At 44.2% G+C, this 12,652-nt stretch overlaps 1 protein-coding gene across 2 annotated transcripts in view; it reads left to right on the top strand.

Annotated features, from left to right (window-relative positions):
- The window catches only part of HADH (hydroxyacyl-CoA dehydrogenase), a 49,603-nt gene extending 37,795 nt beyond the window's left edge, over positions 1 to 11,808 (top strand). The window contains exons 6-9 of one of the 2 annotated variants that reach the window (XM_081248000.1): positions 4,089 to 4,161; positions 9,866 to 9,982; positions 10,964 to 11,115; positions 11,388 to 11,808. In XM_081248000.1, the coding sequence (XP_081104126.1) occupies positions 4,089 to 4,161; positions 9,866 to 9,982; positions 10,964 to 11,082 (309 nt within the window). In that variant the 3' untranslated portion in view covers positions 11,083 to 11,115; positions 11,388 to 11,808. The other variant, XM_081247999.1, reaches the window with a different exon arrangement.
- The last annotated feature ends 844 nt before the right edge of the window (positions 11,809 to 12,652 follow it).

Raw genomic sequence — 12,652 nt, forward strand, 5'->3', positions numbered from 1 at the left:
TCTACTTTTTTGACCATAATCTTTTTTATTAAAAAAATTTTTTTAAACAATTTTAACAGGTTACTTTCCATTTACAGTTACTACAAAATATTGGCTATATTCCCCGTATTGTACAGTACATCCTTGAGCCTACCTGATACCCAGTAGTTTGTTTCTCCCATTCTCCCAGCCCTGTATTTCCCTGTCCCTACCCCATGGTAACCACTAGTTTGTTCTCTATAACTGTGAGTCTGCTGCTTTTTTGTTCTATTTACTAGTTTGTTGTATTTTTTAGATTCCACATATAAGTGATATCATACAGTATTTGTCTTTCTCTGTCTGACTTCACGTAGCATAATGCCCTCCAAGTCCATCCATGTTGCTGCAAATGGCAAAATTTCATTCTTTTTTATGGCTGAGCAGTATTGCATTGTATATATATCATGTCTGCTTAAGCCATTTGTCGTTGATGGGCACTTGGGTTGTTTCCATGTCATGGTTATTGTAAATAGTGCTGCTCTGAATATTGGGGTGCATGTATCTTTTCGAATTAGTGTTTTTGTTTTTTCAGATATATATCCAGGAGTGGAATTGCTGGTTGACCGTAATCTTTTAAATACCATTGTGGTTCTTCTCATACCATAATTTTGCTTTCTAAAATAGTCTCAAGTTTGAACTCAAACTTCAAATATTGTATTAACCCATGAAAACTCAAATTGTTCATGAATCATCTGAATCAGTCATCTGTCGTTGTGGACCCCAATAGTCTTCCACATGCCAGTCCCCCCAGTGGAGGTCTGTAGTGTCCGATTAGGGAATCTCATTTTTTAACACTCATTTTTTTGGTTTAGTTTTATGGTTTTAAATATTTTGGATTAAAAAAAAATCACATTAATAACCAGAGGGTATGGTTGTACTTTTTCATACCAGTTGATGCTTTGTTTGTGGCAGAAAGTAGTCATTGTGTTAGAAAGGGCATCAGCCTGCAGCAGATCAAAAGCCAGGTATGAAAATGGAGGTGTGGGAACAAGCCAGGGATGGTCTTCAGCAGCACAATCATTAATTCATGGAGAGTGATGATTCGTTCTTCCATCAGACTGGTCATGGAGATGCAGGCCTGGGAACTCTGGTCTCATAAAATTGCCCTTGTTACATCTCTTTTTAGGTGATACCTTAGGGCTTTTGGAGAGTCTTTCAGGGTCAGTTATTCAAGCTCTTGCTGAGGCACCCAGACGACAGAAGGCAATCACATAGAACAAGGGTCAGCAAACTTTTCTGTCAAGGGCCAGATAGTAATATTTTAGGGCTTATGGTCTCTGTTGCAACTACTCGATTCTGCTGCATGGACCATACCAGCAGAGAAGTGTGGCTGTGTTCCACTAAAACTTTATTTACAACTGGATTTGGCCTGCAGGATTGTAGCTTACCAACACCCGACACAGAAGAATGGCATGAACGTGCCTGAAATGTGTCTTTCTTCCTAGTAAGACTTCACAGGGGAAGTGTGGTGTGAAAAGGTTAAGGCCATGGACTCTGGAGCCAGCCTGCCTGGGTTCACATCCTGGCTTTGGCACTTATTAGATGTGTAACCTTGGGCAAGTCACTTAACCTCTCTGTGCCTCAGTATCCTCTGCCTCACGTAGAGGTAATAATAGTACTTGTCTCACAGGGTTATTATGAGGAATAAATGAATTAATATTTGTAAAGTACTTAGAACAAACAATACCTGCTATATAATAAGTACAGTAAAGTATATTTAATAAATATATGTGTATGAAAAATGTAAGGTGTATGATTATATAAAATTAAATTGCTTAATTAAAGGACTGTGTCTCTTTACATTCTACCAATATTATGAGAGTATCACTGCATCCTCAACAGCATTGACTATTATAATGGGGAAAAAACCTCTTGCCAGTAATCTTACTGGCAACATGCTATTTTGTTCTAATGAATTTCTTTAAATATTTTGTGAGTTTTAGCATGTTTTCCTTATTGAGTTCTGTGAGCTCTTTATGTAAATGATTTTAAAACTCCATATATTATATATGGAGAAAATATTTCTCCCAGGCTACTTTCTGATTTCTAACCTTGTATATGGTATGCTTCATGTATTCAGGTACCCCGCCCCATCCTGAATTTCTACAATAAACTTTTTGAAATTGAAAAACATTTTTGCCCTAGTTTTTTTTTTTTTTTTTTTTTTTTTGCGCTGCGGTACGCGGGCCTCTCACTGTTGTGGCCTCTCCCGCTGCGGAGCACAGGCTCCGGACGCGCAGGCTTAGCGGCCATGGCTCATGGGCCTAGCCTCTCCACGGCCTGTGGGATCTTCCCGAACCGGGGCACGAACCCGTGTCCCCTGCATCGGCATGCGGACTCTCAACCACTGTGCCACCAGGGAAGCTCCCTAGTTATTTAAAAAAAAATTTTTTATTAGAGTATAGTTGATTTACAACGTTGCATTAGTTTCCACTGTACAGCAAAGTGTATCAGTTATACCTATATCCACTTTTTTAGATTTTTTTCCCATATAGGTCATTACAGAGTATTGAGAAGAGTTCCCTGTGCTATACAGTAGGTCCTTATTAATTACCTATTTTATATCTAGTAGTGTGTATTTGTCAGTCCCAGTCTCCCAATTTATCCCCCCCCCAATTTTCCCCTGGTAACCACAAGTTTGTTTTCTACACTTGTGACTATTTCTGTTTTGTAAATAAGTTCATTTGTACCACTTTTTTAGATTTCACATATAAGCGATATCATGATATTTGTCTTTCTCTGTCTGACTTATTTCACTTGGTATGAGATTCTCTAGGTCCATCCATGGTGCTGCAAATGGCATTATTCTTTTCTTTTTTTCTAGCTGAGTAATATCCCATTGTATTTATGTACCACATCTTCTTTATCCATTCATCCGTCGCTGGGCATTTAAGTGCTTCCATGCCCTAGTTATTAAATCAACATGGTTATATTAATATAGTCTTGGTTAAACTGATAAAGCTCTTTTGTGCATCTCTGTATTCCTGGGAGATGGGGTAGGTGTGGTTTCAGCTTGTCCAAAGTGAAAGGAGCTACAAATCCTGTAGCTACGGTGTGCAGTCAGGTGAGTTGGAAGAGTAATGCAGGAGGCTGGGCGTCTTTAATTCAGATGTTTATGGAGTGTCCAGTGTGTGCTTGAAACGGGACACAAGGCCTGGGGCCAGGGTGCAGATTTCTTCCTGCAGGAGGATCACAGCCTTTTGTTACAAGAGCGGGCTCCATTTACTTAGTGGAAATCAACTTCACATAAATACCACCAAAAAGTTAACCAACCCAGCCTGCCCCACAAGCTTCCCAAAGAGATCAGTAGGTAGAATCCAGACCCCATACTAGGCCTCCAGGAGAGATGGTTAAGCATTTTAATGAGGGAGAAATGAAGAAAGGGTGTGCAGTACAAGGAGTCATCAGGGTAGAGGGTCTTGGGTAGTGAGCTGTGAAAGGCCATCGGTCTGTTAGCATCTGCTTGTTTGCCCCGGCACCTGTCCCCAGCTCCACCTTCCTGTGCTGTGCACTGGAGCCTGAGAAAATCCTGAGCAGCTGGGAGGTCATGCTCCTATGAGGAGTGTTCAAGATGGACTGTTACTTTTTCTAGACTCCTGAAAGGGATGTGGGAGAGAAGAGGAGTAAGAGGACTACCATTTGAGGGGAGGGCTATATGCACGGCATTTTATGTGTTGATTTATCTTCACAACCTGTGAGGTGGAAGTTACTGTTCCCATTTCACAGATGATGAAACTGAGATTCAGAATGATGCAAGGTCAGAGAATATTAGAATTCGAGCCCAGATCTGCCTGCCCCCAAAGCCATGCTCTTTCTAGTGACCCCTCTGCCTTATCTTCCTTTATTTCAGGGTCCGTGCAGTAGGGGCTTCTGGGGTACTATAATTGTTGGATAAATTGTCATGTGAGATAGAAGTGAGACTGTCTTGGTACCTTAAAACATTTTGAAAATGTATAGCTTGATAAATGTGGGTAACAGTCCAGGGTGAGAAGGAGTGATCTGGTGACTTTACAAAAGATAAAATTGATGGAAAATTCATTTGTCTACTGTTTTTCTCTCTCCTCTGACAGGATACTCCTGGGTTTATTGTGAACCGTCTCCTGGTGCCATACCTCATGGAAGCAGTCAGGCTGTATGAACGAGGTAGCTGTCCCGACCCAGGCTGGGTGCAGCGAGTCTGGGAGTTCTCCCGCAGGGTCTGTGGGAAGGGATGGGCCATGAGGAGTAGGGGAGGAGCTTATGTTTTCTGGCTCTGTGGATCAGCCTGACCCTGGGCCCCCGTGCCTCTGTCACTGTGTTCCCAGGCGCCCCTGGATTCCCTCTGAGGTGGCCCTGGGACAGACCCCCCTCTACAGTCCCAGCCAGAGCAATCATAGGCCAACACGGATTTATATCCTGGATCTCTGGTTAAAGGGTTTATTGCTTAAAATAATAATCATGGGGCTTCCCTGGTGGCGCAGTGGTTGAGAGTCCGCCTGCCGATGCAGGGAACACGGGTTCGTGCCCCGGTTTGGGAAGATCCCACATGCCGCGGAGCGGCTGGGCCCGTGAGCCATGGCCGCTGAGCCTGCGTGCCCGGAGCCTGTGCTCCGCAGCGGGAGAGGCCACAACAGTGAGAGGCCCGCGTACCGGAAAAAATAAAAAATAAAAAATAAAAAAAAAATAATAATCATGATGATGATGATGATGTAGATATAAAAATCACAGGGCTAGGAAACCTTTAAAATTCCCTAAGGTTCTAAAATTGTGACAGAAGGGAGATGAGTAACAAGGCTGTTGTGTGACAAGGAATGTTTCTAACAGCCTTGTCCATCCTTACTGAGTGATGTTATGATGCATTTTTTTTAACCTTAGGAATGGTCTGAAATGTGTTTTTCTCAATACTTTGTTGATTGACAAAGAACGATTTTCCCTGTTGCAGAAGTAGACTTGGGACATGGTCCAAGGTTATAAAAATGTCATGTATCCTCCTGCCTACCTTACCTACCGCATTTCTGGAAAGGTAACTATCATGTCTGCTTCAAAGGCAAACAGGCCTTAATAGGACTGGATGAAAAGCAAGTGTAATTGTTTTCAATTACTTCATTTACAAATGCTTGCTCCTGAGAATGTCATTTTTGAAACAAAACATTTATACTAGCTCTTCCAGAGAGATGAAAGCATATTTTCTTCCTCAAAATCTGCTTTAAATATTAAAACTTTTCTCTGTGTTTTATGGAGGCATTTGCCTCACTTTTGCTCCAAGATCAAACCAACACTTCTGTGTTTATCTATCAACAAATATGCCTAATTACACCTCAAAGACAGCATGAAGCAGTTTGCCCTACTTGGAAAGGCAGAGGTTTTTTTGTAATGTGATGTTTTAGCATAGCATGTGGGTGATCCGCCTCGTAATGGTGTCTTTCTCACTGAATCATGCTGTCACTTTGATATATTTTCAACTGAACCATGTATCTGGTTGTAAGTTGAAAGTCATTTTCTTATCTTCTACTTTCCTCTTACCAGCAGTGGTCCTTTTCTAAACAGATGGAGTCCCTTTAACCTTCACCGTCACTAGCCACCTGGGAGGTGAAATTTGGAGGGGAATCTGACCCCACAGGGGAAGTACCCTTACTTTGCCCTTGGTGGCGCCCTCAGTACCCTGGAGGTGCTGGGGGTCATGTCTGGGTGCTGTTTCCCAGGAAGCCACACTGTGGTCTGGACTCCTCACACCTCAGGCTTCTTACCACGTCCCTTCTGCCACCTCAAGGTTCTGCCCTCATTCAGCCAGCGCAGGGGGTGCTCACATGCACGCCTGCCACCCCGCCTCTGTTAGCCTGCTCTGAGTGGCTGGCGGAACTGCTTCCGTTCTTCTTTGAAACCTGAAGGCATTCTGGATTATCCTCTCGCGCTGCCATGTCTTTTCATTTGTCACTTTGTATTCCTCCCTGTCATCCCAGTCTCCCTGTGCCAGTCAGCCTGCCTTTAGTGAGGCTCCCCCAGGCAGCAAAGGATTTCCCGTTACCTCGGGTCTTTTCCAAACTGGTCTCAAGTATTGTGTCATCCAAGAGGGTGAGGAGACAGTGCATGCAGTGCTGGGCCCCGGGCAGCAGAGTCAAGCCACGAAGGCAGTTCAGCCCAGCCTTTTCCGAACTCATTGTGGAGAATTTCTCTGGATGACACTGTCTTGGTCAGCTTGGGCTGCTATAAAAAATACAGCAATATAGATTGGGTGGCATATAAACGACAGAAATTTAATTCTCACAGTTCTGGAGGCTAAAGTCCAAATTCAGGGTGCCAGCATGATTGGGTATCTGGTGCGAGCCCTCTTCTGGTTGTAGACTGCCTCCCATGGCAGAGAGCAGAGAGAGGAAACAGGCTCTCTTATGACTCTGAGAAGAGCTCTGATCCCATTCATGGGAGCTCTGCCCTTGTGACTCTTCTAATCCTAATTCCTACAAGACCCCACCTCCTTATACCATCGCATTGGGGGGTAGTATTTCAACATGAATTTGGGGTCCATTACAAACACTTTTGGTATTCCCGAGGTAAGTGTGCCACTCAGACAGGTTGGCAGAATGCTGCTTTGAGCGGTAGAGGGTCATCAGAAGGATGTGTGGGGCGTTAGAACAGAGAATCAGCCCCGTCGTTGTCCACTCGGGCCTCCTGGGCAGCTGAGCGTCTTTCAGTGCACAGACCCCCAGCAGCGCTTCCGTCAACTGCCTGTGGAGTCTAGCTGCGCTTCACCGCCCCCATCCCTGCTCTCTGGTGCTGTGAGCCTCCTTGCTTCTGTGTTGTGCCTTCCTCCCCAGTGCCCTGCAGCTTCTGTCCTCTCTCCTTCTGTTGCTCTCATCATTCCCACTGTAACTGAGGCCTGATTGGTGAGTTCGGTCACCCTTGCCCCTGGGGGTCCGGGCTCTCTCTGCAGACCTTTGAGCAGGCTGGTGCTTCTAGCAGACAGCTGCCCCCGTCAGATGCCACTGTGACAGGTCAGGGTCCGCTCTGGCAGCGCGGTGGGGCTGCATGGTTAGCTCTTCTCCGGTGACGCCCTGGGAGTGTCCTGAGCCTGTTCCCCAGGCACTTTGTGACATCCTGCTCACACTGTCCCTCCCCCGCCCAAGATGTGTTCAGCGGTTCCATTGTAGCCTACCAAATACGGTGCCCTCGCCAGGGGGTCTTCTTTCTCCTCACCCTCTGCCTTCCTGTCATCACCCCACACCTTACTCCCACCTTCTCACAAGGCCCCACTGGACTGTCCCCAGCGCTCCAGGCTGGATGTGATCTGTGTTGTCGTAACTCTCTGTACACTTTGCTTCTCCTTCGAGGCATGTGCTACTCTCTTCCCTGCCGCACGGCATGTGTCTCTCTTCTCCTACTGTACTCTTGTTTTCTGCGGCAGTATTTGGGTCCCCATCTTCATACTCCGCGAAGTGCTTGTGTAGGACAGGCTTTAGGTAGCTGCTGATGAATAAAGGAATGGTGGCTGCACTGCGGTTCTGATCTCTTTGCTGTGACTCTGGTTTGTTGTTAATGCCAAGAATGGTCGGTAGGTGGTGCTGATGAGCCGGCAGAAGAAGCCTGTTGGGGCAGGTCCCAGGTTCTCAGGCCTGCAGAAGAGCTGGGAGTTCACTGAGGACGCCCTTCTTTGCTGTTCAGAGTTGGGGGCTCTTAGCTGGGGGTGGGGGTGGGTCCCATGAGCCTCCTAAGGTTGATGCAGAATTTTGTGTATATGTGCATTTTCTTTGGAGAAGGTGTCAGGTTCCGAGTGAAGTGCTTGATTCTAAAGAGTAGGAATTATTGGTCTAAAATTACTATTGGTAAAAATTATTATTGGTTAAAATTATTGGTCTGTACCACGTGTTGTTAACTCCCACTTGGCACACCGGTCTGTATTTTATTTCTCTCTCTTTTCTTTTTGCCTCTTTCACCCTGTGTTACTCAGAACAGAATTTTTAGAATTATACTGACTTTGTAAAGCTTTTTAGATTTTTTTCCATGATGGGCTGTGTCTTCATATTATTTTAGTCAAGTGAGTTTCTGAATCTGGAATTACAGTTTTGACTCTAGGGTTTATTGTCTGTCTTGAATACTGATTTGATTAAATGACTTTAGGTAAGTTGGAACCATTATGCTATGAGATTTCTGTCCCCAGGGAGCCTATATTCTAATAAGGGGAGACAGCCTGTAGCGAATGAACCAATAGATAACATGTTAGGTTGTGACCAGTAATCCCCGAGAAAGATAAAGTCTAGGGGATGGCCGGAGTCCTATCCTGGAGTCCTTACAGTTGCTAATTTATATGCAGGGAGGAGGGGGAGGCTCTGATGCGGTGACACCTGAGCAGAGGTTCTGCGGATGGTGAGGACAGGATACAAGTACAGGGAGCATCCTGGGCTGTCGTTCCAGCATTCTGGCCCTGACACCACGGAAACCTCGAAGTCTAATGAAATCCTCTCAGCATAATCCACTTATCAGCTGCCGGGTTCTTTCTCACGCCTGCCTTTGCACAGGCTGTTCCTGCTCCCTGGAATGCCCTTCCCTGCCCCTCCCTGGGATTCTCTTCAGGACCGCCAGGACCCGGGCCTGGGTGGCAGTTGTGGTGAAGTCGTGGCAGTATGAGTAAATCTTTCCGTGTTTGCCCACGCAGCCGTGTGAGTCTTCATGAATCCTCAGCACTTGTTATGATGAAATCTGTGCTTTACACATCTGAATCCTCCCTATACTGTGAACACTGGAGTGCTTGTCTTGTTTTTCTTTGTCTCATTCCAAGTCTCTGGTGCCTGATACATAACAGATACAGACAAAAGTTGAATGAATGAATGAGGCTGCCTGATAAAGCTAATGTGTATGTGATCATTTTTGCTCTCTTATGGCCTGAATCTCAAATCATGGTTCTCAGGATCCTCTGGTTGACTAATCAGTGGAGTACTGATAATGGCTCCCGTAAGAAATAATTGGTTGGTATTTTAATCATCTTGAACTGCCTTGAAATCCTTTGGCATTACCTTAGTACTTCATACGTTTTTAAAAATAGAGTCTTTATGAATGTTAAGTAGTTCTTGTTCCTCATGCCTAAAAATCTGAAATATTCAGGTTGTGAAATCTCTCAAGTCTTTTATAACTTTTTAATTTTATTTAGCTTTGGTATAATTGACCATTTTTTTATGCTTTGGAACAAAATTCTAGATGGACACTTGTTACAGGCTAGTCCTGATTTTGGAGAAAGGGACCAGGTTGTTCTCTGTAAAGACCTCTGTGACCCAAGGACATTATTTGAAGGATAAAAATTCCAAGAAAAAAGCACTTGGCCCTTGACTCCTCAGCACACTTGCACACTTGCATGGCAGTGCTCAATCGGGTTTGGGCTTTCCTTTAAACATTATCGTGACTAAAGAGTTTGTGTGCATGTGATTCCAGAGGGATACTCATTACTTATAAAACCAGGAAAGCTGGAAAAGAAAAATATACATACAATACATAGAAAAACAAAAAAAAAAGCCCATTTATCAATCAAAAACATGTCCTCGCTTTAAAGGATATTTTAGTAAGTTATTCCAGAGAAGGTGATTCCCAATCCATTAGAAAGTAACTAATGTTTCCAGGCCACTGGGGCCTTCTCTCTCCATGAACACGGTTGCAGTGCTCTAGAATTCACCTCACAGAGTAACTTTGTGGAGTAGCTTTGAAAATCTTGTGACCTATTTGGCATTTACCTCTAAGAAAAATCTTACCTAAGCCAGAGTTCCTGATTCCAGATGTTTTTTGAATGTGCAAATATGTAAAATGCTAGTAATTCAGGGACTCAGCATGTGACCAGGAGGATTGTGGGAAGGATGGTGGTGACTCAGCACTGCCCTCTTCTGCGTAGGTGATGCGTCCAAGGAAGACATCGATACTGCTATGAAGCTGGGCGCTGGGTACCCCATGGGCCCATTCGAGCTTCTCGATTATGTTGGGCTGGATACTACGAAGTTCATCATGGATGGTAAGAATTGGAATTCTCTGTTGTCTGTCTTTAATTGAGTTAAGGTAGTCTCTCTCAACTATGAATTAAAGTATAATGCCTATTTAAACAGATAGGGAGTCTTAGGAGACCTTCCAGAGTCCTGCCCCACCAGCTTAAAGATTAAAGTGAAATGGCAGAAGGAAAAATGTGATTGCCTCTTCTCATGAGGCAACTTTTTTTTTTAACTTTTCATTTTGAAATAATTATAGATTCACAAGAAGTCTCAAATACAGCACAGACAGGGCTTGTGTACCCCTTTGTATAGTTTCCCCCTGTGGTTCCATCTTATATCGTAACCACAGTACAGTATCAAAGCCAGGAAATTGACACTGGTACACAGTCATTCTATCACATATGCTGATATGTGTAACCACTGCATTCAAGATGCACAACCATTTAAAAAAGTGTATTCATTTTACTGTAGTGGCTCTGAAGACAGGTTTAAAATAGTAACCAAAATTGAGCTACCAAAGTTGAATGTACCTCGTAATACCAAGTTGCACAAAGAATACTTGTGGGAGGAGCAGGGAGGGCTCTGGTTTAAGCATGAACTTTTGAATTTTATGAGGGTACAAAATACCAGTGGCAGCAAATTCAGATTTGCTGAAAAGTCATTTCACTGTGTCACTGAGGGGGTCCAGCCACCAGGTGCATGGGTTCTGTTTGTGACCCTGGACCTTTGGCATTAGCGATTCCCAGGAAGGGGTCGGATGAACAGGACGGCCATTGGTAGAGCTGGGCCTCGAGCAGCACGGCCTGGTGGCCGCACACCCGCTTTAGGGCTCATGCTCAGCCTTCCTTCTGCCTCTGCCGTTTTGGCCCGAGTGACACCGGGCCCGTGGGGCTCTCCCACGTCAGAGTAGGGACCCTTCTCCCCACGCTCTGCCTCCAGACTTGCCCTGGAACTCCGAGACTTAAACCCAGCACTTCATCCGAAGCTCTTTTCCCTTCTCTCAATAGGATGGCATGAAATGGATACAAAGAACCCCTTGTTTCAGTCCAGCCCATCCATGAATAAACTGGTAGCAGAGAATAAGCTTGGCAAGAAGACTGGAGAAGGATATTACAAATACAAGTGATGCGCAGCTTCTCTGGCTCTGGGAAGAAGCCCCGTAAGCACATACCAACAGCTCCCCAAGTGCCCAGGGGAATGCTCTTTGGTCAGACGTTCCCTCACACAGCCCAGTCTGTTCGATGTGCATTTTGATTGTAATCCATCTGAACTAAAATTATTTACAGTAGTTACAGTAATAGCCAATTCCTCCATTGAGAACTAATTCCTTTTTTTAGTCTGTTTGTTCATTTCTGTGTATTTTCTAAAAAGCTTTACACCTTAGGTGCCTTGGAGTAAACATTTATTTCGAACCTTGTCGTTTTTGTAAAGAGTGTCCTGAACCTGAACTCATTCACTTGTAACGAGAGCACCCTGTGTCCGTCGTTGCCACACAAGAGAGCCGCGAGCCGTTGACTCATCGTGGTGTGTCTGTGGAGGGCTGCGTGAGCAGCACCTGCATCTCGCCTTTACCAGAACATTTGCTGCCTGCAGCCTCAAGCCTTACCCTACTTTGGCCATGATATCAGGTGTCATGCCTTGATTCAACACATCACCGAGATGATGCTTCTGGATTGGTGGGAATACCTCCATGTGTTTTGTTTTTGCAGGAAGAGGTTTCATTCACCTCTGAAATCTGAGTGATTATTGTTCTTTTTTTTCATGAGAAATAATTGCTGCAGATTGACTCTAATGAAATGCAGTCTTTTATTCTGTGAAAATTTGAATTGAAATAAACATGTAAAATTTAAAATCATAATATGCTTAAATGGTTATAAAAGTAAAGGTTGGTGATTTAGGCGGAAGCTGTGCCATCTTCTTTGGCCTGTAGTCACTTTTTTGAGTGGTAATGGAGGGAAAGGAGTGGCAGGAGAGGGTGTTCATGTACAACCTGCCTGCAGCTGTCACTCCAGATTTCTTACCTGCAGAGCAAGAATAAGGGCACAGAAAACACTTTTTAAGGAACATCTGTTTCTTCTTTGCCAACAAAAAGAAACAGTGTAACATAAGCTTCTTTTAATCATTGGCTTGAGAAAGTGTCTTCCAAGATAGAATTTTGAAGCTGGAAAGAAATCAGAAACCCTGAGGTCCAGTGGCCTCATTAACAGAGAGCTGAAGTGATGTGCCCAAGGTCACCAGAAATTTTGTGGCGGAGCCAGGATTAGAACTACATTTCAATGATAAAAATATATATATACAAAATAGCAAATTTGAAAATTTCAAACAGGACTGTCCCCAAAATGGGCATCCTTCTTTGATATCCTGGGTCACAGTGCCAGTCAGTGGTTGAGAGATTTCCACCCCCCTCCATTTCATGGTGGATAAAGGAGAGCTTATTCATTTTTTTTACTTGAATCTAACTATAGCATAATGGAAAAATTAATATGTACTTACATTTCTACCACACATAGATTAGAACCTGGTTTAGGAAACTTGTAGGTTATTCTTATAAAACATTTCCTAACGATAAAAGGAAGCACCTGTGACACCATCACCATTTCCATTACTTAAGGTTACCCTGTGGTCAGACAGCCCCCTGCTTATTCTCAGGCTGGCTCCTGACCTTTGTTTGACAGGAGCCCCGGGCTTAGGAGGGG

This window comes from Mesoplodon bidens, assembly GCF_964165515.1.
Source record: "Mesoplodon bidens genome assembly, chromosome: 1".
Classification (NCBI taxonomy): Eukaryota; Metazoa; Chordata; class Mammalia; order Artiodactyla; family Ziphiidae; genus Mesoplodon; species Mesoplodon bidens.